At 44.0% G+C, this 26,300-nt stretch overlaps 1 protein-coding gene across 1 annotated transcript in view; it reads right to left on the minus strand.

Annotated features, from left to right (window-relative positions):
• The window catches only part of DLAT (dihydrolipoamide S-acetyltransferase), a 199,589-nt gene that overhangs the window by 70,231 nt on the left and 103,058 nt on the right, over positions 1-26,300 (minus strand). Inside the window, exons 8-10 of the mRNA XM_086957184.1 lie at positions 23,695-23,765; positions 22,571-22,678; positions 4,783-4,890 (exon numbers count right to left, since the gene is read on the minus strand). Coding sequence (XP_086813310.1) covers positions 4,783-4,890; positions 22,571-22,678; positions 23,695-23,765 — 287 coding nt within the window. The remainder of the gene's footprint in view (positions 1-4,782; positions 4,891-22,570; positions 22,679-23,694; positions 23,766-26,300) is intronic.

Consider the following 26,300-nt stretch of genomic DNA (forward strand, 5'->3'; position numbering starts at 1 on the left):
AGTCGTAGTAACGACTTGCGTTGTAAAAGACGCATCGTAACAGCACTGCGGGGTAACAACCGCGTTGTAAAGTATGTTCCCCGTTGGTGCATGGTGGCTCCTGGGGGTCTTGGTCTCTCCAAACTTGGCAAAGGGATGGATCTGACCTTCTCGAGCACAAAGACCTCTTGCTAGGGTGCTGCTCCCTAGGTGGCCCAAAGGGTTGACAGAATGGTGTACCGGGCAGCTGCAGTTGGTGCCTGCTGGTGCAAGGGAGTGGCTCCTACCCTCAAAGGGAGATGTTGCTAGGTCGAGGACGTGGCAGGCAGAATTCCAAGGATGTGGGGAGGCTGTTCCACTTCTGGACAAGTCGATGTCTGGGATTGTCGCAAGAGCAGCAGTCAGGCAGGGTTTTGCGCCAAAGTTGATGCTGGTCTACAGTTCTTACGTCTTTAGCTTGCTCTTTGTCTTTCATTCAGACTGAAATCTGTTTTCCTGGTGTCAGATGGCCACTAAATACTCAATTTAGGGGTATTAAGGAGAGTGTAAGGGAGCTAAGGGGCTCCGATTCCCTGGGGTCACAACACCCCTTATGTGACCACTTCCTGTGGGTAGTGGGCATAACCCCGTCGCAGACTTCCTAATTTCACAACAACCAAGATGGTGAAATCCTTCTTTTCGTGTCCACTTCAGGTAGCCCACCTTAGGGATGTGACTAGTCTGACAGTGTAACAACTCTTGGCTGTTTAATTTCCTTGCTGTCCTGGTGCCAGATGGGCTTCAGGGCAGGGGTTGGCATCTCCCAGGTCTGGGGAAGCCAGGGTTGCATATCAAAGCTGGCAGGGGCTTTGAAGCCCCTGGCCTTAATATGCTAAATCACTAGCTATCCTTCTGGAAGATGTGTGAACACCTTCCTCCGGAGCAGGCATTGTTCATGACCTCAAGAGCGTGGGCTGTCTCATGCAGGGGATCAGAAATTGGTCTGCGGTGACAGACTGAATGATATCAGTCAGCAGGCAGACTAGATACTGGTAGGGTTTTCAGGGGACACCTCTAAGGTGCTCTCTAGGTGCATGTCATAATAAGTCTAGTACTGGCAAAGGTATGGATTTGTTAAGACAAGGTGTTTGATATTAAACCCTTGGTTTAAGTAAAGCCGTCATGTTAGCTGGGAAACTGACCAGAGTCCAGTACATATACTTAAGATGGCTTACTTTTTCACCTGTACCATCTAGTAATTGGATCAAACAGCACAGGGGCATAGCTGCTCATGCAGATATGCCCTTACATGTAATATAATACACCCTACCTTAGGGCTACAAGGTCTGCTGTAGCAGTAACTTACATATATTATACGCAGTGAATTTGGCATGAAACACAGTGTGTGCGCCATGTGTTTTCAAACATGGTGTTCACCAGGTCACGCAGCCTGCCATGGCAGCCTGCATGCAATTTATTGGGGGGTCCCTTAGGGTGCCATAATACAAGCTGCAGCCCTTAGGGACCCTCTTTAGTACCCATGCCCTGTGTTCCAGGGGTGCCATTTATGAGGGACTTACAGAGGCGCTAAAGTGTGTCCCAACTGTGTGTAAATTAGACAGTTTCTTTGTTTTAGGTAAGACTGGCACTGGAGCCTGGTTAACAGGCTTCAATGCACTGTCAGTGTTGAAAACCAGCACCTAGTAGATCTAATGGGGGCAAAAAGTGGGATGACAACGTCAACAAAATTCCAGTTTCCCACACCCTCTTACAGTTTGAAATTACTAATCTGACCTAACAAAATAACCCCTTTTGAAAAGTCAAAACCTGCCCTTTAAATGTATATTCGTCATTTAGGTTGCCTGGTACTTAGAATTAGGACCTGTAGGAATCTAAAGTTAAACATGTCTTTACAGTAAAAACAAAACCAAAAGCTATATTCAATGTAGCAAGTCTCGCTGTTCTATAGGGAAAATACTGGGTTACAATAAATTCAATTAATAATGCTAATTTGTGATAAGCCAGCTAGAAAATTAATCAACTGTTTTAACAGTTATTAAAAATTCAATTCAACAGTGGCGTCTGATGCTTGACAAATATTACGAAAAGCATACTTTTTAGAATGTTATCTTTTTCTTGGCTAAAGCCTCTGGAAGCCTATTTGCATCTGTTCTACTTCTACCATCTACAAATTAGCACTTGAATAGTTGTGAATGGCTGTGAAATGCCCTCAGAGCAAACAGCTGGCTGACCTGAATGGGAAGAGATGACCCCTTTGAACCTGACAGAATATGCAGGGTGGGGTTGTGAGCATCCTTTTGATGATACAGTGTCAAACCCAGCTAGAGTGTTGAATTCTACTTCACAGGTCTGCAGTGGTTTTACATGTAACACTTCACTGTCTGGTTGCTGGGAATCCCTGCTTTGTTCTACCAGACTTCTGTCTGGGTTTCTTTTTTTTAGGAGGAGGTGGGGGTTAAGGGGGGTGTCAGTGGCTGCTTCAAACTGGATTGTAGCGTTAGATGTAGGAGTACACTAGGATTACCATAAAACACTTACCACTCTCAGTGCCCAAGTTTAGTGTGGCCAAAATTTCCACCATAATGAAAAAGCCCGAAGTGGGCAGAGGTGGCCCCGGGAACCTTTACCCCATTGGTTAGAGCGGGCCCAAGAGTCAATCCTGCCCACTAGTTCATGCTTGGTATAAATCAACACTCTTGAACCTGTGGAAGATCAGAAGAGGATTGAAACTACGTCTGCAACTGATTAGAGCCCTGAAAGCAGTGACCTGCACTCGCTTAAACCTGTGACAAAGAAGTGGAGTTCAAGGATCATAGGTCCGCTGACCGCTTGTTAAAGCTACATGGACACAACAAGCCACAAGAGGCATATTCCTGCAACAGCCCAACTGACCAGTAGGAATTGGACCTGGGCTGAAGCCTGCTGTTTGGCATCTGTGTGGCATCCTGTGACTCCCCAAGTACTTCCCATGAGGTCCTGGAAGACTTTAGTAGTTTAGGACTTAGAGAAAAATAGGAAGGTAAAATCTTTGTCCTGGACGTACCTTGCTGGTTTATCCAACCCACACTCCATCACAGTCAGCGTTTAATTTAGCCTAGGACCCGTTCTACTGTGACCTTTCACTATCATTGGGACTTAATGCATCTTGGCATTATCTTTATATAAAAAATTTTTATCTCTAGATCCCTTTGCTACATTTTTGTCATTTAGTGTTGTTTTGTTAATTAAATGTTAATATATATTTCTAATCTGGTTTGGGATTTTTATTGTTTTGTATGTCTACTTTATTTCTTCAGTACTAAATAAATACATTACACAATGCCCTAAGGTAAACCAGTTTTCTCTGTGCCACAGCTATCAGGGGGCTGGGTTCAGTTTAATTTAGTGACTGATAGAAAAGGTATCAACTTTAAACTATCTAGGCCTTTTGATTAATACCAATGGGTCCAGGGAAAGTTTAATTAGCCAGAGATCGCAAAAGATGGAGGTAGCTAGTGAAGCAATCTTGAGGTTTGCACAAAAATAAAACAAATAAAAAACTCAGGCACAAACCGATCAAGGAGATAATTCCACTGTATAAAAGTAAGTGCCTATCTCTTGGCTCTTATGGGGCAGGGGTGTGAGGTTATACAGATCCAAGATCGTTACAGACAGTAGAAAATATAGTTTATGTAGATTTTTAGCATTACCTGAATCAACCCCAAATTTCATTCATCACACATGCAGAATTAGGGATGGATTCTAGGGAAGATTTCATCGGTATAGCCCCTTTATTATTATGGGTAAAATTATGGAGCGCACATCGGGTCAGCTTTTGTTTTTTATAACTTAGGTTTGAGTGCCCTCTTCCATTCTCCAGAAGGCATAGGCCCTCAGACAAAAGGAAGGGTTAAAGAGATTTTGTTTCTTATACAGAAGAGATCAGAATTGAAAAGTCTCTTACCTAAAGTGCTACTATTAATTATATTCACATTTTTAATGCCCACGGAACTGACAAGGCTAAGATTAAACTTAATTAATTATCTAGTTGCCTTTCCTCTGGTTGGTTCTTGGGTTGCCTTAGGTACAAAGTGTTCGAGTAATGCGGTCTCCACCCAATCTACTGCGCACTTTATGCTGTTTTGCACATTGTACGGCTCGATAAGGGTTTGATTTCTACGCGCAGTCCTTTTGCATAGCTATTTTACTTCACGCATAGAGGGATTAGGATTTTTACGATCCTTGGCCTCCCCAGAAATGCGTTACGGAATACTCAGTGCAATGTAAGATCTTTTCTGTTCAAATTGTGATACCCTTGTCGTTGTGATCTTAGATTTTGAAAAACTTTAATGACTCATGTTGTTTTCTTTTATTATTATTATGGACTATGAACTTTGTATTTATCTTGTGTGCTTTTATGACCAGTTTTAGTTTGAATAAAGATTTTTGACTGGCTGACTAGGGACTTTGAGGGCTCATCCTAACAAGGGTTGAGATTATTCTTGAGGTCTGCAGTAACCTACCCCCCAAAATAATAATCCAATTTCTTACACCTATAAACTAGCAGACATAGACCTTAATCTCATTAAACCTTACATGAAAATCGCAAGAAATTTCAAATCCAAAAAGTATGGCAACTGTATGTGCACTACAATGATCAATTAACACAAGCGATCAGGATGATAGGCCTGACGGGCAGGGACAACAACGCAAGCATGCACTCATCATTTCTGGCTAACATTTGGTACAAAGGGGTAGAGGAAAATGTGGGGGTAGACAAGGTGACTCATTCAATAAACAAAATCCCATCATAAGAAGAAATACCTCATTTAGTTCTTTTCTCAGCTGTAGTACTTCTCCCACGTTGACATCAATGGAGAGGTAATAATGAGGGATTGTTTGTTTGGATTGCAACAAACGTTGAGCAATAACCTAATGACAGACGGAAAGTAGGTCAAGGTAGTGCTGGCAAAACAAAGTTATTAATTACTGTGGGACACCAGACCAATTATGTGCATGAGAAATTTACAAATCCTTAGTAATGTTGATGTCCAGAGGCTACATTCTGAACAAGCGACAATAGTATCACTTTCAATCACTAGGATAAAAATCAAAGCAGGAAATGATGCAAGAAATGATATTTTATGGAGTGACTTAATACTGTTTACATCTACAGCAGAACTCTTCCTTTATTGTCTAGTAGAGGATGCAACATGGATTTCCACGAAACTCCTTCTAAGCAACTCTGTTACCATAGCATACACTCAAGTTGAGTGCCCCTTCTTCATGACATCATAGTTCTCAGACTGGCCACAACAATGTGAGGCGTCCTTTCATGGAGGCGCATTGACAGCAAGTACACTGCAACACAAGCTAAGAAAGATCTGCAAATAAGATGGATTCTAGAGACAGACACTCACCTTTCCATCTCAACACGTCTTTATTTGGGTGATGCAATCACTGAAACATCAATGGAGCAAAACATCCATTGTAGAGATCAAGCATACCAGCATGCGTAATTTTTGCTATCAAATTTAGTAGATTTGTGGTTGCACTTGTATATTTATAAGTGAGATGTAGCATGCTGGCTTATATTTACGCAATTTTTCAAGTCATACAGGCTGAAAGAAAATACTTCAAAATTTAGGCAAAATAGGGTATCCTGTGCATAGGTACATTGCGGTTGCATTTGGTTTGTTAATACCATTGTACTGTTTCTGCATTTGAAATTAATTATGTTAATGTAAATGTGGAATTCTAGATCACAGGATGCATTGAGTGATGAGGCTGGTGGTTGCTGCCTGTAGAAGTTGTTCACACTGCTGAAGTAATACCTCCTTTACATCACCAGAGATCTTACCTTATTTCAGGGGTTACATGAGACTTTGGTGCACCAAATTAAGCAACGCAATTAGCTTAGCTCCCGAGCTTCTGATCCCATGCAACCCCTAAGTCTGGACTGCCCTACTTGAACCTCCGGTCACTAGTGCTGGACTTTTCTCTGCCAAAGACCACAAAATATGCTACACTTATTTAAGAATGGATCACTGCCCTGACAGCAGTGAAAGTTACAATTTAGCTCCTGTGGCCAAGCCATCTTCTGACCCACACAATGAGTGCCCCTCCATATAAATAGCACGAGCATGCAGTGGCCATTTTAGTTTGTTTCAGACCCCCACAGGTGTGGCATATTTGCACATCACCACAATTATGAGGGGTGGCAATCTAAGTGGCTTAGATGTATTGAGCCATTAAAAAAGCTATACAGCTATGTATGGACATTATCACACCTGTGTATAGTAGTCACCTTGGATTAGTCTTGAAAGACAATGAATGGAATTGATCCTATTAGCTCTGGGGAGTTCACTGTAAATTATCAAGAGGTGTCAATGAACAATGATTGGTAGGGGCAAGTTCTACTGTGTGCTGTACTGAGGGTGTGGTACTTCTCTATATATTGTCACTGTTCTGGCAGCATCCCAGTGTACTTTGACCCTGTGCATGTGTCAACCGTATGTCACCAGTTTGGGGACCGTCGACTGAATTGCTTACCAGGCAGAACACTCAATCAATGTATTTATCCTTCAATGTATTTATAAAGCGCACTACTTACCCGTGAGGGTCTCAAGGCGCTGAGGGGAAGGGTGTGCTGCTACTGCTCGAAGAGCCAGGTCTTCAGGAGTTTTCTGAAGGTGAGTAGGTCTTGGGTCTGCCGTAGGTGGGTAATGAGTGTTCCAGGTCTTGGCCACAAGGAAGGAGAAGGATCTGGTGCCGGTAGTTAGTTGGATCCGTAGGAGCGCTGAAAGGCTGGCGGAGCAGAGCTGGCGGATGGGGGTGTAGAAGCTGAGTCGGCCGTTGAGGTAGGCTGTTCCGGTGTTATGGAGGGCTGTGTGTGCGTGGGTGAGTAGCTTGAAAGTGATCCTTTTTTCGATGGGGAGCCAGTGTAGGTCTCTCAGGTGAGGGGTGATGTGGCTGTGGCGAGGGACGTTGAGGATCAGTCGGGCGGCGGCGTTTTGAATACGTTGCAGTAGTCGTGGGTGCTTGGCCGGGATGCCTGCGTAGAGTGCGTTGCCGTAGTCCAGACTGCTGCTGGCGAGGGATTGGGTCACCGTTCTTCTTGTTTCGGTGGGGATCCACTTGTAGGTCCTGCGAAGCATGCGGGGGTGTTGTAGCAGGAGGAGGAGACGGCGTTGACCTGCTTCGACATGGAGAGGGAGGAGTCTAGGATGAATCCCAGGTTGCGTGCGTGGTCTGTGGGTGTTGGTGCTGTTCCCAGCGAAGTCGGCCACCAGGCCAACACTGTACTTCCTGCATTTTTCTGGCTGTTCTGTGACAGCCACCACTCAACAGGTAACAATGGAAGGAGGGGTTTGAAGAATACCTGGGTGCACTAGAAGGTGATATATTCACATCAAAGGAAAAAGTGTATTTTTCAAAGAGCACAAATGCAGAGCAAACCTGATGATGCCTATATTAAGATCACTGGCTGCTTTGTGGAATTGTTGAGAGAATTCTGGGAAACTGGTTGGGAAAACCTATATCTGGAATGTACATGAGAAGTTACTGTGTACAGAGTATCTGGATTTGGAGCACAGAGTTAAGATAGCTCGTAGAATGACTTAATGTGCTTCTTTGTTTATGGAGGAGATGGCAGTATGTGACAAGAGGGAGAGCACTGTGTGGAGTGGAGTGGTTGCTAGTAGAGCAAAACAGCAATTCAAAGTGGATTTCCAAATGGATAAAAGTGTGATGAAGAATAAGAAGTAGCTTCAGGTGTGGGAGAAGGATATCACCTGTGTAAAGAAGAGAGTAGTTTGACATGCAGCAAAATGTGTCCCAAATGCAATACAAAAATCATTTTCCCCAGGTATAATAAGTCAATTGGAAAAAGCGCGGTCATAATGCAAACTGAAGGTGAGGAGGCAGGAGAAGATAATTGTGAGGAGGGTTATGTTCTTAATATTTGATAAAACAAGATAAAGACTGTAGGGAGCTGGCTCTTTATATAGTGGAATAAAATGAGGTACACTGTGTAAAGAGTCCAGCCAACCCTTATTGGCTGACAGAGGCACTAACACTAAAATACTCTCTTTTGTGGTAGTGTGGGAGAGCTGTTTAGGCTTATCAGAGTGCAGTGCTAAGCATTTATTGCACACACACAGGCAGTGAGACACACACAAAGAAACCAGACACCAATTTATGAAAATAGCACAGATTTTTATATGAATTTGGATATAAAGATCATCAGAATTGGGTAAATACTTTTTGAGATATGAATTTTTACATGTTTCAAAAGTTCGCACAGTGCAATTTCTGTAGTGGTAATGTTAACCTATGGGGTAAAATGTACTGCATTCAGGCACTTGTCATTGACTTACGGAGCTCTTCTCCTGGACTCAAGGCGAGTACGGGGCAACGTCCAAGGCAGCACCAAAAAGTCACCCCAGGCAGCACTGGGGCGGCTGGGTGAGAGGTGCGTTTTGGCATTGGGTGACCCGTTTAAGTCTAGGGAGATCGATCTGTTCAGAAAGAGGCTGGGACTGGGGGGCCAGTTCAGGTGTACCCAGGGGGGTGGGGAGGTGGGGGGGAGGGGGGGGTTCAGGTCTTGAAGATCTTGTCCAGGCAGGAACACATTTGCTCCACCCAAACTCAGGCTGGGAGTTGATGTGCAGTAGGGCTTTATCCAGCGGGGTCACATTGCTGAAGAAGATCATGGATATTCCTGAAACAAAGAGGCTGCAGGTGGGGACTGGGGGGTCCAGTCAAGGCAAACCCAAGGGTGGGCTCAGCCTTTGAAGGTTTCACGACCCTTTTGGCACAGTCACCTCCGTCCGACTCTGGCTACCAGTGGATCGGTACTTTGAGTTGTCGACAGTCAGAGGCTAACTCTTTGTCTTGGTTCGACAGATAAAGAGCAAACAGGATAGCTGGGCCACTCTCGATTTAGGTCTCACTGTCCCTGAAGTCCCTTGACATACAGGTCGTTCTTCCTCTGTGTGGGTGTCCAAGTGCGACAAGCCTTGGTTGCAGCATGGGGTCGGGTACCCTTGGTATTGGTGCTGTGCTCCGTTCAGTCCTTGCGTCCCCACACTTGGAGGAAAGACTAATCGGACCTGTGGAAGCATGGTGGCCTCTTCCTGGGCGGGTGCGGTTGTCCCGGTAAGCGGCAGGCTGGTGAACCGGACCTTGCTTCTTCAGTGCCTGCTGTTGCAGCAGAGTAGCTTCTATACTCCAAGGAAGTTCTCTGGCGATTTGCGAAGCACTGGCAGCCCTCCGGGTTTCTTGGAGTCTGCACAGCAGCAGGACAAGTTGGTTTCTCCACGAGGGTCTGGGGCAGCAGGCAGGCTGGTAGGGTTGACGCCAAGTCAGTAGTTGCTCCCTCTTGTGTCAGCAATCTTATTTGTCCACTCCTTTGTGTCCGTCGAATCGGAGGTCCCAGCATCAGGGGTGCCACCTAAATACTGTACTTAGGGCATTACAAGGAGTGTCAGGTAGTAGCAAATGGGCTACCTACCTTTGGGGTGACTACACCCTTTGTAGGACCACTTCCTGTGGGAAGTGGTTATAACCCTGACCCCGAGGACCTAATTCTACCAACATCCAAGGTGGTGGACTTTTCATAGTCGTGTGCACTTTAGGTCGCCCACCTTAGGGGTGGTACTAGCCTGGGAATGAACACATCTCCTGAATAGGTAATTTTCCCACCCATCCTGGTGCCAAATAGGCACTGGGCAGGTGGTGGCATTTTCCCTGTCTGGGGAAGTCAGGGTCGCATATCAAAGGCAGTGGAGGCCTATGAAGCCTCCTGCCTTGATATACTGATTACTAGTCATTCTGCTTGGAGGAGGTGACAACACCTACTGCCAGAGTAGGCATGGTTTCCGACCTCAAAAAATGTGGACTCCCACCTCCAGGGGATCAGAAACAAGTCTGTGGTGGCAGGCTGGATAGGATCAGCCAGGACACTAGAGGACTAGCAGGGTTCAGGGGTACCTCTAAGGTACCCTCTGGGTGCATGAATTAATAAATTTGTCACTGAGGTAAGTGTGGGTTTATTAAGACAAGGTCTTTGATACCAAACACCGCAGGTTTCTGTGAAGCCATTATGTAGCTGGGGAACTCGTAATGTCCAGTATATGTATTTAAGATGGCTTCCCTGTTCATTTGTATTATCTAGTAACTGGACTAGACAACACAGGGATATCGGAGGAAGCAGATATGCCTTCACATGTAATATAATGCACTCTGCCTTAGGGCTGTAAGGCCTGCTGTCAGAGTACTTTACAAATATGAAATGCTGTGTTGGGGGATATAGTACACAGAGTGTGTACACGTTCGTGTATTCACTTTTTAGAGCACCTTGTCATGCAGCCTGCAGTCGCAGTCTGCATGAGTTTGGTGCTTGGTCCCTTAGTGACACAATTTATGCTGCAGCTCTTAGGGACCCTCTTTAGTACCCGATGTAGGTAGTACAGGGGCACCACTCACAAGGGACTTACAGAGGTGCTAAAGTTCTTGCCAATTGAGGATCAATTGACCAAATACTTTGTTTTGGGGAAAGAACACTGGCACCGGGGACCTGGTTAGCAGGAACCCAGGGCACTCCAGTCAAAGTTGCATCAAATTTCAGGAGAAAAAGTAGGGAGGACTACTGCAACAAAAACCCAGTTTCGTACAAAGACTCATACTGCATTATCTGAAAAGAATGTGTTTGAAATACCCATATCTCTTGATAGATGAGGATAAGCTGAACAACTTTGCAGGTTTTGAATTAAAGAGGTCTAAAGATAACCTGTTGACATACAGTTGGAGATAGAGAGAGATGTTTTTGGTAATTCGGTGATATGCTCAATTTCAAATGTAATTAAAGTGAAAAAAGAACATTTAGCAACGGGTCGGTCATATCTTCACGGCAAGGAAGAGCAGAAGAATTACAATCTCATTTTGGAACCCATTCGTCCCAACTGTGCGAGTAATGGGAATGAGGATGCACAGTGCAGAGAGCAAATCGGAGGATAGGTTTTCAGAAAGTTTTCAAAACAATTTGGCGTACTTCCTCAAAGTTATTTCATGGAAGACCCCCCTTTAACCAAACTCTTTGAGCATCTTTAGGACTTGGGGACAAACTCAAAAGAGAGTTGTCAAATTTATGTTAACAAGACATTATTGTAGAGATGGAGGGTCCTGAGTAGTTGGCACTTGTGGTCTTGGTAAGCTAACCAAATGGTATGCGGTCTTCATGATTTGCATGACCTTCATGCCAAAACCTGATTGAATTGCAACCTGTTGAAGACTACACAAGATTTTGCTGAAGGGAGCAGCAGACTTTAATCCACAATTAGATGTCCCCAGGGTACCATCAGATTTCATTACAAGAACGGAGGCTACATTATGCAGAACCTTTAATGCAGTCTCCAAGCAGTCGCATACATCACAATGCAAAGGTTCCAGAAAAGAACATTGAAAGAAAATAAATGTCATGCGCTAGCAACAATCTGCCTCTTTTAAATGCGGCGCCGAGCAGATAAGTAACTTCTCTCTCTTATCCTTCTTATAATCCTTTTGAGTTTTATCTCTCTTTTAACTCTTGGTGGCCTAATCCCCCCCCCCCTCTCCTCACCTTACCTTACCCATCTCCAATTTACGGAGATCTCCTCCCACCCCCACCTTTTTTCCCTATCCTCACCTCCCCGGTCAGGTAAGCCACCTTCAATATCTCTTATTTCATTCTATATTGTCTATCATCGTTTGTTAACCTTTTCCTTACAGCCACATAAGTATCATTGTTTTACTTATTTAAATTTCCGTTTACTTCCTCTCACCTCGAAGTCGCAACACACGCTGCCTTTTTTTCAGTTAGTCCCCCTCTAGCGCTTAGCCTTCTCGCGCCTTGCTTTATCTCGGATGTGTAGTTCCGACCCCTTTCCTCTCCGCGATGCAGGCCGGCAACGCATCGCAGTAAGAATTAGACAAAGGTACCTTGGCAACAAGCACGTTTTGTGCCTAGTTCTCCAAGGGTCTTTCATCTACAGCGTTTAATTCTGGGCCTTGGGCATTTGCTTACGAGCATCCCCCTTGGCAACCAGCCTCGCGATCATCAGTTAACGTTCAGCTGCTCGCCGCAAACCCGACTCTCTAATTTATCCTGAATTACACAAAACCTATCTATTTAATAAATTCTCGAAGGCTTTATAATTTGCCATAATACTCGCGAGGTCCCCCCTTATGAGAGTAGCATAAAAATAAACAATAAAAGAGGGGACAGTTCAAAAGCATTTTAAGGGGAACTATCTACTTACCAATCTCTCTTATAACTATATAAATAAAAGATTAAAAAAACATGTGACACTGATTCAGGGAAAGCTAGTGCCACTATTCCCAATTTTGATAGAGAGCTTTAAAATGTTACATAGAGAAATTAGGTCATGCATGTTAGAGACCCTAGGACAGGTCATTCCTCCTAAAAGACCTCTTCCTTCTCAAGAAGACTAGGTTAGTGAAGTTTCCATTAATGACGATTCTGAATTAAGGGGTAAACAAATTTAAAAAAGTTAAAATATTGAACTAATTACCCCTCTGAGCACTGGATGTCCTAGCAACTCTTCAAATAAGGGAGGTCTTAGCCCCTCAAATCTAAATGGAGGTCCTTGCACCTCAAACTCCCTGGGTGTCCCAAGCGGCACAACATTTGTGGGTGCCCATGGCGGCACAAAATACTTGGGTGTCCCTAGCGGCACAAAATCTCGTAGTGCTCAACACAACATGGGAGAGGACCCCTTTAACAACAATGACCAATTTTCTGATGTACCGGATGAGTACATCTTCGATTTGGAGGAAGAAGTTCCTACAGCTTCTAAAGATAACATTCTTTACCCATTAGGGGAAGAAATGTTCTCCCACTTAAACCTAAAGCACCCTAGATCTTCAGAATGGTGCCCTCAAGACCATGTTTCAAAAGTATTAAAAATGGCTTCACAATCTCCTAGAAAGGGAAACTAAGAATAATGTCAGAGCAGAATGCTCAAAACCTTCCATCGAAGAGAAGACCTGTCAAACTTCCAATCTGGACCCCGATCTCATAAAATTTCTTTTTAAGCTCGGTCCTGACCCTAGAAAAGGCATAGAAAAATCCCTTAAAGGTTGCCAGGACAGTGTTCATGACGTCCTCGGCCCCCTTGAAAGAATACTTGACTCAGCAGAAGAGAGCCATATCTGTAGCACACCCCTCAACACTAATCTTATCAGAGGCTGGAGCCAGAGAGCCCTAATTCTCTTAGGTAATGCCAACGTGAGTCTGAACACCGAAAGGCGCAGATTAATTCTTACTAAAATTAATCTCAAGCTTAGTGATAAGGCAGACAAAGAACCATCTAACAATCCACAAGGCCTTCTTTTCGGTGAAGACCTCATCAACTCGCTTGGCAAATATGTTTCAACATTTACAGCCCTAGACAAGGCACAGCAAAATATGAAAAAGGTCTTTAACAATAACCTTTTTTGGACGTGCCGGAAGAAGGAGCCTTTCTTCCGGCTGTTTTAACCAGAGGCCCTATCAAAGATCCTGTGGCTTCAGACGCGGAGACCAACAATTCAACACCCCTTCCATCTACCCCCAGCGTGGGAAAGTAACGTGTTCGAGAAGATTTAGATCTCATGGCTCCTTCAGCTCCAACCCACCAAGTAAGTGTCCCTCCCCTCCCTCCTTCCCCTTCTTTCCCCTTAAAGGTGGGAGGCAGACTCAAACATTTCCTAGAAAATTGGAATGTTGATAACTCAAGATCCATGGGTCCTAAACACTGTCAAAGGCTTTATTTTCGATTTCGTCCAAATACCCTCTCAAACCTCCTTCCCAAGAGACATACCTCTCTCTCCCTGGACAAACCAAAGATAGTAGAAGAGATCTCTTCAATGCTCCAAAAAGGCGCAATAATAGAGGCCCCCCTGGATACTTTAACATTTATAAGTATGTTATTTCTCGTAGAGAAAAAAGGGAAAGGTTGGAAACATGTAATAAACTTAAAACTCCTCAACAAATATCTAGCCTACAGACATTTCAAAATGGAGGGTATCCACCTTCTGAGAGACCTCCTCTCGGAAGGAAACTGGTTGGCCAAACTGGATTTAAAGGACTCCTATTTCACCATTCCTATGGCCCAAATCCATCAACCTTTCCTCCAATTTATGTGGAAAAATCATCTTTATCAATTCCAGGCCCTTCCTTTCGGGCTTTCCTCTGCCCCCTAGTGTTTTACCAAGGACATGAGGACGATTGTCTCTTTCCTAAGAGAAAGAGTTATCCGCCTTATCATATATCTCGACGACATTCTGATAATGTCGCAGGACCTTCAACAAATTCTCCAAGACCTGAAAACAGTAGTGGATCTCCTAGAGAGTCTACGATTCATTATAAACAAAGAAAAATCCATCCCTCCAAATCCCTGGAGTTTCTCGGCTTCACTGTGGATAACTCCAAGTGCCTCCTTCTTCTCCCTTCCACAAGAATTACAAAGATCAAGAAAGGGATAAGACACGTCTTGAGACAACAAGACCTTCCCCTGAGGGAACTAGCCAGACTTCTAGGACTTCTCTCCTCCTCTATTCAAGCGATTTTTCCAGGGCCTCTGAATTATCAGGCCCTACAAAGGACAAAAGGAAGAGCCCTCAAAATCGGATTACCCTGGACCAGGAAGCCCAATCAGAACTAATCTGGAGGCTAGACAACCTAGAAACGTGGAATGGCCAAGCAATCTTTTGTTCAGAGACAAATTTTGTTTTGGAATCAGATGCTTCCCTCCACGGTTGGGGTGCATGCCTTCTCAATCAGAACACAGGCAGGATCTGGTCTCAAGAGGAATCTTCTCACCACATAAATTATTTGGTGCTAACAGCTGGCCTTTATGCTCTAATGAGCTTCAAACATTCTCGCCAAGGGAGGTCGGTCATCCTAAAGATGAACAACATGTCTGCGGTTGCTTACATCAATCGTCTGGGAGGTACCAAATCTGCTGATCTCTCCAATCTAGCCAGGAGAATTTGGATGTTCTGTCTAGAGCACAAAATTGCTCTTAAAGCAGAATACATTCCCAGGAAATCTAACATCTCTGCCGATTGGAATTCCAGATTCCTGTTAGATCACAGCGACTAGAAGCTTAATGCTTTCATTTTCAGAACCCTGAACAAGATCTGGGTCCCACTGGAGTTAGTCCTTTTTGCGAGCCGTCTAACCTCGCAACTCGATAATTATTTCAGCTGGATGCCCTAACCTGGCGCCCTTACAGTGAACGCTTTTTTGCAACCCTGGTTAGGAATTAATGCATATACATTTCCTCCCCATGATCCAAAGGGCCTTACAGAAAGTGAGACAAGACCAGTGCACCGTTGTCCTGATAATTTGGCCCTTCCAGGCATGGTTCCCCACCACTCTGGAACTTGCATGCAATCCCCCCTTGCTAATCCCTTCACAAGAGAATCTCCCAACAGACGTAAACAGAGATTTTCACCCCCTAATCCAAACAGAGAGTTTGAACCTTCTTGCTTGGAAAGTGTCGGGAGATCCAATTAAATCTCAGGACTTTCGTCATCAGCTGCAACTCTCCTCAGAGAGCCTTGGGCCCCAGGTACTCACTACAGATATAACATCATTTGAAAATTCTTGGCTCGTTGGTGCCTGGAAAGGAACTTGGATTCCCTACAGGCACCTATCGTTGACGTAGTGAACTTTCTGGTCGAACAATTTGATTAGGGTTTAAGCTATAGGTCTATCAATTGCTATAGATCGGCCATCTCCGCTAGCCATATACTTGTCAACGGGAAAACGGTAGGTAAAACTGCAATTGTTTGCAGAGTAATGAAAAGCATTCAGCTAAGAAGCACCAAAACTCAAATACGAAACCCTCTGGGATGTAAACTTAATCCTGGATCTTTTTAATTCATGGCCAGATAATTCCCTTCTGAATAGGAAATTCTTTTCCATCAAGCTTGCTACTCTTCTAGGTCTCATCTCCTGTCGTAAAGTCTCTGAGATCAAAGCCCTGGAGATCTCAAACAGATCTTATAACATCTTTGGGGTCAAATTCGAAATTTACATAAGAACCAAAACCATGTCTGATTCAATCCACGTTTCGACCCTTGCCCTAAACTCTGTGTGGTTGAGTGCATGCGAGTATACGATCAGAGAATGTCTAGTCTACGCCCCGTAGATGAGAAACAACTTCTCATTTCTTTTGTTAAACCTCATAAAGCTATAACCTCAACTTCCATTGCTAGATGGGTTAAAACTGTCATGAACCTACCAGATATTGATTTAACAAAATGTCAAGCTCATTCCGTTAATGGTGCTATGGCCAGTAAATCTCTATGGTCTGGAGGTATGTCTAACGTTGTGTTACAAAGCTACCAACATACATAATTTAGCCTCCGTTCTTGTAATGAAATTGCGATTCTCCTATTACCATGACTAGAGAATCCGGATTTCATTAAAGACACAGAGGCTGACATTATCCCACCCATCCCATTCCCTAGTGTTTGGTGATTTTTTCAACAATACTTATTTGTTTATATTAATACCTGTAATGCTTTTGAATTAACTCTTATTTCCTTATTTATATATTTATTATATTATTTGCTTGTTCTGGAGTCATTTACTGCTCTCTCTCTTTCAGGTAACCCTTATTCATAACTGCCCCTCGCTGTGGTTTACTCCTCGTTTGGTGACTTCCTTCTTCACGCCTCCACTAGGATCCTTTAGAAGCTTTAAAGATCTTCAAACCAAAATCTCAGAAGTTTATCACATCTCTGAACTTACTTATTTCTCCTCGTCATTTAAAGGATGCAGATTGTGCTGTTTGTGTGGGGGGCGTGGAGACCGGGCACTAGAACGCGCAGGGCGATCCCGGAAGCACATGGGGCGGAGCTGATCATGAGCTCCGCTCAGTACTTAAACTAAGAAGTCATCACTGCACTCCGAGGATTGCGGCGAGTCGGCGGCTGCCTGACCTCACCAATATCCTTTGAGACGATCATTTTCTGGTGTTCTACTGTATGAATTGAGCAGCGCATTTTATAATCCTTTTAAAACTCAGCAGCGTTTTTAGAATGATTAGAGATGTTAAAAACCTGTAAATTTGCCTATTTGCACACTTCTACTTCTGTACCTTTTTGCTCCCGCCTCGGCCCCGCAGCTGTGTGCTGTTTGTGTGGAGGGTGCGGAGACCGGGAACTAGAACACGCAGGGCGTTCCCGGCAGCACATGGGGCGGAGCTGATCACGAGCTCCGCTCTCTATATAACCCATGTGTCAGCGCGCGTGCAGCGGGCGCGCCGAAGGGGCGCCTAAGGCAAGCCGTCTGCGCCCGTCCGCGCCTGTCCCGCGCCCAGCGCTGGTCACTCTGCCCTAATCTACCCGATAGTATGCCGCAGAAGGTCTGGAGACGGTCTCTTAGAACTGAGACCTTCAACAGCAGATAATCACACAAGGTACAACCCTGCATTACCCTCGGACCGTTTCACCTGTTCAAACTGTCACTACTCTTTCCATCCCCCTCCGCCCTACTCACGCAAGGACACAAGAGAGAGTTGCCTCCCCACTCCCCTACGGGAACTGAAAGCCTGCTTAGTCAACTGTCGGTCCCTGCCTAAACATGCTAGCGATATCTGGCTTTCTCTGACATCGAATGCCTGGGATTTAATGTTCCTTACGGAAACATGGACGAAAGATGCCTCCAATCCTGATATTGCTTTATCTGTCCCCCCAGATTATCAATTTGTCGGGCTAAACAGACCCGGATCAAAGATAGGGGGAGGAATAGCTATTATCCTAAGATCCCACTGCAAAATCTCATCCAGAAAGTTAGCTAACCTGGGACCTATTGAAGCCATGTACTTCAGTATCTCTGAGGCCTCTCTCCTTATTGGTGCAGGGGTACTAATTTACAATCCTCCCAGCACCCCCCCCACCCATACCACGGATTTACTTACAATCCTGGCTGACCTCTCTTTAAAACACCCCCATTTTACTGTCCTCGGGGACTTTAATCTACATATAGATGAGAATAACTGTGCAAAGGCGTGCTCCCTAGTAGAGACTATGGAGGGCATTAACCTTTTTCAGAAAGTTGTGGGCCCCACACACACTGCTGGTCACACTTTAGACCTTATTTTTAAGAACCTATCCGGCCTCTCTTCCCTTGCCCCCCTCCCTGTGACATGGTCTGACCATTTTATTATCCCGTTTAAACTTAAATTCCCACCTACTACGACCTCCACCTGTAGGACAGAGAGGTGGGAAGAAAGTGGTTCAAAGTAACGCTGGAAGCGATAGAGCCGGCACTTGCCGAGCTCAGATGGCAACCCTCCACAAACATAAATGAGGACGTATCAAACCTAAATCAATACTTCACCACGGCCATCGAGAGCATCACTCCCCTCACTGTTCTCTCCTCAGCCAGAACCAAACCTTCTGCACCTTGGTTCTCCCAGTTGTTACGGGAAGAAAAAAGCAAAATGTAAAAGAATAGATCGCCTTTGGCGCCGCACTTACGATGCAGCTGCCAAAAAAACCTATAGAGTGGTGCTAAAAAAATTTCACAAAACCAAACAAAGTATTATGAGAGAATATTTCGCCAGCAAAATTAGATCCGCAGATAATTCAGCCAAGGTGCTCTTCCAAATTGTGAAAGATTTCACCAATCCTGCGGCCCTCTCGCACAAGACAGAGCCTTGCCAAGAACTCTGTGATGGACTGTCGAATTTTTTCCACGAGAAAATTAATCTCATCTATGCTTCTTTTAATGTAGCGACTAGATAGGACACAGAGGTCGCACCTCCTGAGCATACTACTGCTAAGGACACAAGGCTATGCACGTTTAAACCTATCACTTTAGACACAGCATTGAACAAACTTCAACTATGTAAATCGGGTTCACCCCTAGATCCTATGCCCGCTCAAGTATTTTCCACTGTTGCCCCTGCGATCGTTCAACCCCTTGTAACAATATGGAACTCCTCTCTCCTATCAGGTCATTTCCCGGAGATATGGAAACAGGCCATTCTTATCCCCCTCTTGGAAAAAAAAAAAGAAGCTGACCCTGCGGTACTCAGTAACTATCGCCCGATATCACTACTTCCAAAACCAGCCAAAATCCTGGAAAAAATAGTACAAGACCAACTCTCTGACTATTTAGAAAGCAATGATCTCCTACATGACTCACAATCCGGATTTAGGACCGGGTATAGTACTGAGACAGCACTTTTAGAGGTTGCAGAGACCGTGCGGGAGAGTGTGGACAGGGGTGAGGTAGCCATGCTTGTGCTCCTCGACCTGTCCGCAGCTTTCGACACGGTCTCCCATGCCATCCTCCTAAACAGACTCCTTGAGATGGGGATCTGTGACACCCCTTTAGCCTGGATCACCTCTTTTTTAACGGACCGCACACAAAAAGTATGGTGCCGACCTTTCTGGTCTAAAGACAAGAAACCGCTTGGCTACGGGGTGCCCCAAGGATCTGCTCTCAGTCCCCTTTTTTTCAACGTGTATGTCGCACCCCTGGCAAAGGTGATTGAGACATCTGGGGTTAGAGTGATCTCATACGCTGATGATACTCAGCTTATTTTTTTCCATCAGAGATCACTCACCCCTGGGTTTTAAAAATTTTAGAACCTGTCTTTCCAATATTGTAGCTTGGATGACTTTGAACACGCTAAAACTAAATACGGACAAAACGGAGGTGCTGTTTTTTAACCAAGCAACCCCCATGCCACCCACCACCTGGTGGCTTGCGGAACTCAACCCGCCGCCCTCCCCGGTAAAAGCGGCACGCAATCTTGGAGTACAATTCGACAACGAATTATCTTTTAAAACCCAGATCCTGAAAGTCACCTCGACATGTTTTGGTAAACTCCGCATGCTAAAAAAATCTCCCCCTTTCTCCCCATTGAGTCACTGAAGACAGTGACTCACGCCTTGATCACTTCGCACCTGGATTATGCGAACAGTCTGTATTTAGGATTACCTGCCTACCTACTACACAGGCTGCAGATCGTGCAGAACGCCGCAGCCAGGCTGATCTATAAAGTCCCCTATCGCCATTCTATCTCACCCACTTGAGGAAGTTGAATTGGCTCCCTATCACTGCTCGAGTCAGATTCAAGGCCCTCGTACTAGTTTTCAGAGCTTTGAATGGAAAAGGCCCCAGATACCTTAGACATAGACTATAATTAGTCCAATCGCCTCTCAACCTTAGATCTAACCACCTCCGGCTTTTATCCCCCCCCTCCAGATTCCGCCTTGCGAGGAAGGGCGGTCGAGCTTTTGCAGTGGTGGTATCTAAACTGTGGAACTCTCTACCCATCAGCCTCCGTCTCATGGACATTGAATCTCAATTCAGGGGCAAATTAAAGACTTTTCTATTCTCTAGCTGCTAATTTCTCTCTATCTGCTCGCAATCCTCAGCGCCGGGACACCCCCGTTGGGGGTAGCCGTGCGCTCAACAAATGTCAATAATAATAATAATAATAATAATAATAATAATAGTTGCTAGCTCATGACATTTATTTTCTTTCAATGTTCTTTTCTGGAACCTTTGCATAGTGATGTATGCGGCTGCTTGGAGACTGCATTAAAAGTTATGCATAACATCAGTCTCCGTGTCTTTAACGAAATCAAGATTCTCTAGTCATGGTAATAGGAGAATCGCAATTGAACTCTACAAAGTTTGTAGGGTACATTCATTATTTTATTTATTTAAAGATTTGTACTGTGCACAGCTACCCCCAGGGGTTTCCCAGTGCAGAAGCAGTAAGGTGGAGAATTTAAGAAGCCACAGATTAAAAAAGCCATGTCGTCAAACCCTTACGAAAAGCAAGCAGTGACGTACAAGTTCTCTGGTGTTCTAGAAGGGAGTTCCATAATTTCAGGCCTAAGTAAGAGAAGTTGCTCCCCTTCATATGGGCCAGGCAGAATTTGGGCCCATTAAACAGATCCTGATTCAGAGATCTCAAAGCTTGAGCGGGCTGTTCGAGCACCAACAGCTCATGAATCTAACGAGGTTCCAGCCTGGCTTTGGCAGAGAACATCCAACATAAGGTTTTACATTTAATGCATTTACAGGTTGTGAGCTAGTGCAGCTGGTGGAGAAGATGAGTGACTGCTGCAAATTTTGGAAGGCAGCACAGAAGTCTAGCAGCCACATTCTGTACTGCCAGGAACCAAAGAATTGTTGGTTGGTTGAGGGTGAAGAAGTGTCTATATGTTTGACAGTAATGTTTATGTGTAGATATAGATTGACCTACTTAGAGTTGTGTGGTACGATTTAGGAACTGCTTCACTTGCAGGAAGCAGTTTAATAACCTAAAGCTATTCAGCAAATTTCAATTTCGGATCAATAACAAATTGCAAGAGTGCAACTTGGTTTCATGAAAACTGTTTTACAAAAGAGATTTCTTGTCAGCGGACAAGCCCATGAACTCACCCTAAACTAAGTTTTTGAAGATTTGAGCACATTCTATCAATACAGCACCCATTCCTGGTAACCTGTACTCATGCTCTATAGGATTCTGAATAAATACATAATGCAACCATCACTCTGAACATGGAACAAAGCGATGAGCACTTTGGGCATCTGCTCCAAGGTGTGCAACTCTACTATTAGATAATTTTCGGAAAGGGAGGCGCATGGGGAAGGCATGCTTCACTCCATCTTAAATGTGCTATGAAATACACAGGGATTTTGCCCCCCCCCTCCTCCCCATGCATTTCAACGTTTATATTCGACCGATTGATGGCTTTGGCAAAGGAGGAAAGGTCTCCACACATAACTATCCAAACACCAAAGGGATTTGTCACGTGATTTAAAGCCTGGAACAGGATTATGCTGAAATTAACATCTTCAGTCTAATCCAACTGTAGCTGCATGACAATAGGCTCGGACTAAACAAGAAAAATACTGCTGATGCACTGGAAGCAACTGAAGCTGCACAAAAGGAAAGACACTAACAACATTTAGACAAATCATTCCATCTTTCAGGAGAGTCTATTAATGCTCACACTAACACAGTGGTGCCATCTTCAAATGATTACATTGAATTACTTCACAGAGCATGGGCCACCCTAAATAATCAAGATAGACCACCTTTAACTAGGACAATGAATGCTGTAACTTAGGAAAAAAAAAAACTTAAGACATCCCAAAAGCAGGTTTCTGCCATATGATCCAGGAAGATCAAAAGCAGGTTTCTGCCATATGATCCAGGAAGATCTAGTGGTAAAGGAATGAATAGTGCCACAAACCACAAATGGAGTAGGGCAGGTTGACTGGCAGTATTCCCTGTTCGATCAGTGCTCTGTGGAACAGGCAATGGATGAGCAAACAGCAAAGCACATGCCTTTCAGGAAAACACTAAACAACCATCTTGTCTACGTTACTTTCAATGATCTCTATGGTAATCGGTTTGAGGATTAAAGGTAAACGGATGGAGGTTTAATTTTTGGCTCACTGGTTTCAATGTTTGCTTGCATATAGAGTAGATGATTCATGAGAGGGGTGCAAGGGCAAAAATAAATGGGCAATTTCTACACAATTACAGACAGGAAGTGTTCAAAAGTGCATATTACTCACCTTCCGAATGTTGCTGATGGGGATATCTGTGAAAACGCCTGTTGGCACGGCAGCCACTGCTGGAGAGGGAGTAGCTACTGGGGATGGAGCGGCTGCTGGAGCTGGTGACTACAGAAGTGAAAACAGATTCTCAAAAATCAACAAAAGGTCACAACTTATTAACATAACTAACCAACCAACCATATATCCTTTGAAACATGCAGGAAGAAAAAAAAATAGGGAAATCAGTCAAGAAAGCATGAAAAGTGTGCAGACAACTGACTTGGTGTTCTTTGCATATTGTCATATATCTGTGGAAATATAGGAAACAAACTTGTCATTACAACCTTTGCTATTATCTTTCAAAGACTGTTCACGAAGCACAGTGTGATTTGTTTACAGAACCAAATCAAGCCCATATATGATTGAGTTGCAAAGCAGAAGAAATTACAGAGCACATGGTTAACAAATTATAAGAAAACATTTTTCACACTCAAGTACTTTAAGCACTACTCTATTAAAATTCTAACTTGTGGACAAGTAGATAATGTGTTTAGATTACTGTGTTTAAAGCTAAAAGATACTTCAATATATAAATAAATTGGTAGGATAGATGTTAAAATCAGCCTCCAAGGCATTGGAAGAAAATCCCAGGCATGAACTTTGAGGTTGTGAATTTGTGCTTAGAATTTAAGAAAGTCTGCAATGACCTATAACTCGATCACGGTCCTACACTATAAAACAAGGAGACAAAGTCAAAGACTGCAAAAGTTATGTAATAGGAAACTGCACGTTCCAGCTTCTTTTCTTTTAAGTTGTAATTTCTTTTAAACCAAACATTTACTACCCATCTTGCTACGGTAACATCACTTTGAAAGCAACATTTACAACTATAAGCAGCCACAAGCAGAAATTATTTCACGACACCAAAATTACAGTTCCACAAGTCACTGTAAAGACAACCTTTTTTCTGCCCAGTCTCTATCGATACTCAAATCCACCTGTAGACAAGACCAGAATGCCACCGTTATGCTACATAGCATCTCACTTTGCACAGTTATTTAAAGTTGCATCTCCAATACTAGTAAAACTGTATTAGCCTGTGAACAGAACTGGGCCCGCATTTTCAAAGTAGTCGTACTCACAGGAGTGGTGACCTTCTGAGGCACAAATGTGTCGATGTCTTTTTTAGTTATTCTTCCATCGGGTCCAGTACCTGAAAAAGAATGATTAATGCATGAAACTAAATACGATGCATCTTGTAGCAATTCTGTACTAGGCAAAATAAAGATTTCATTTGGAAATTCAGTTGAAAACTAAGACTGTTACACAGGTAACTGAATATCAATCTGGATATTAGCTCACATACATGCTAATATTTGAAGTTCTGTATTTTTGTTCATGCCGTAGCATTTACAAATCAAGGTTACCACCTTGTAAAGCAAAACTAAAGTATGGTCTAATTCCTAAACTAATGTTTTTATCAACTATTATAACGCAATGGTGTGTGAACCAGTATGAGGAACAAAACACCCTCAATGAGTACAAAAAAAATTATCGAATTATCAACTACCATTCAGTCTGGTACAGTGGAAAGACTTGCAGTGAAAGTGGTTGAATAGAATTAACAAGCTTTGGCAAATCCAACAAATCTAGTCTTTGGAATCTATCCATATAATATATCCATAAGATACTGTGAATCATAATCAAAAGAAAGGGGGAGGGGGAGAAACAAAATGATAAAACCCTCAATGACGCAGCCCACAGTGGCGTCATTTTGTAGCTGTGTGCTTGCAAAATGATGTGGGAGCCACTGTTTTCAATTTAAGGATTAAAGATGGATAGGTAAATAAAAAAATAAGCAGAAGTAGTGAGAAAGCACCGTTTATTTATTTATATATATTATTTACAATTTTTAACACCGAGGGGTGGGAAGCAATTTGTTGCTAGGTCTCACCTCCCAATTTTTTTAAATGTTTTTCACATAAATAAATGACAGTGGGACTGGAGGGGGCAATGGAGGAAGAGGTGTAGGAGATGAAGGCTGTGAGGAAAGGTGGAGAGGGGAAAAGCAGCACACAAAGGAGAGGAACATGGGGTGGGGCGAGAAGCTCACGAGGGAGAGTCCAATATGAGGTACAGAGGAAGGGGGAGAAGGCCACGGGTGAGAGAAAGCAACACAGACCATATAGGTAGTGGAGATGGTCATGAGGAAGAAAAAACACGTGCAATGTCATGGAGTGCTTACTCAAAAAGAATAAAACATTCCCTTAAGTGAGCAGTTGAAGGATAGAAGCCAGTGAGTCAGAGATGGTAAAGAGGGTATGCTCCTTAGAAACACAAGGTGGATAATCTGGAACGAATAAAGTCACTGAATACGAAACATGCAAATGAGTGACAATAAACCCAACCAGTGGTAAGTAAAGCTCAGACTGTAAGCTCCTGTAAGTTCGTGGTAAGCTCACAATAGAGGATTATCACCAGACAGCGTGCACTCTCTGTTAGGCTCAACCTGAACAAGCACTGGCAAAGCCAATAGGTCTCACCTATTTAGGAGTGGAGAGGTGTAGTGTTGTGGAGGGAGTAGCGTGTCAGAGTGGAAGGGCATAGAGTGAAGTAGAGTGAAGTAGAGTTGAGTGGCGTAGAGTGAATTACAGTGTTGTAGAGTGGAGTAGCATATAGAGAAGAGTGGCATAGAGGGTGTTGACTAGAGTGGAGTAGAGTGTTGTAGAGTGACGTAGAGCGGAGGAGATTGTTGTACAGTGGAATAGCATAGAGTAGAGTTATCGAGTAGAGAGGAGTAGCATAGAGTGGAGTAGAGTGGAGCAGAGTGTCAGAACAAAGTGAAGTACAGTGGTATGGAGTGGCATAGAGTGGAGTAGTGTTGTAGAATGTGGTAGAGTGTCAGAGTGGAGTAGAGTTTAATAAAGTGGAGCGTCGTAGAGTGGACTAGAGGGAGGTGGCATAAAGTACAACTGTGCAGAGTAGATTAGTGTAGAGTGCATTGGCTTTGAGTAAAGTGGTGTAGAGTTCATTAGCGAAGAGTGCAGTGACAGTTTAAAGGGGTAAATAGTAGATTCTAGTAGCTTAGGGTGCAATGGCATAGAATGCAGTGACAGAGTGCAGTGATGCAGGGTAGATTGTTTCAGAGTGGAGTGGTGCAGGGAAGAGTGCAGAGGTGTAGAGTGCAGTGGCAGAGTATAGCGGTGTAGAGTGCAGTGGCATGGAGTGGAGTGATGCAGAGTGATGTAGAGTGCATATGCGTAGAGTAGAATGGTGTAGAATGGAATGCAGTGGCATAGAGTGACAAAGTGCAGTGGCGTAGAGCAGAGTGGAGTTGAGTTCAGTGGCGGTGAGTGCAGTCTTGCAGAGGAGTGTGTTGTAGAGTGCATTGGTGTACAGCAAGAGTGGTGCTGAGTGGAGTGGCGCAGGGTAGACTGGAGTGGCGTGCAGTGGAATAGCACTAGCACGGAGTTGCGTACAATAGATTGTTTCAGAGTAGAATGAAGTAGCATAGAGTGCAGTGGCATAGAGTAGAGTGTCGTAGACCGAGGAGTGCAGTGGTGAAGAGCAAATTAGAGTGAATAAGCGTAAAGTGGAGTGGCGCAGAGTAGAGTGCGGTGATGCAGTGTGGAGTAGAGTTGCAAGGTGTTGAGTGGTGCAGAGTATAGCACAGTAACAGTGTGTAGTGGTGTGGAATGGCCCAGTGTTGAGTAATGCAGATGGCAGTGGAGTGGGGCAAAGTGGACTA

This window comes from Lissotriton vulgaris, chromosome 2_1 (genome assembly GCF_964263255.1).
Source record: "Lissotriton vulgaris chromosome 2_1, aLisVul1.2, whole genome shotgun sequence".
NCBI lineage: Eukaryota > Metazoa > Chordata > Amphibia > Caudata > Salamandridae > Lissotriton > Lissotriton vulgaris.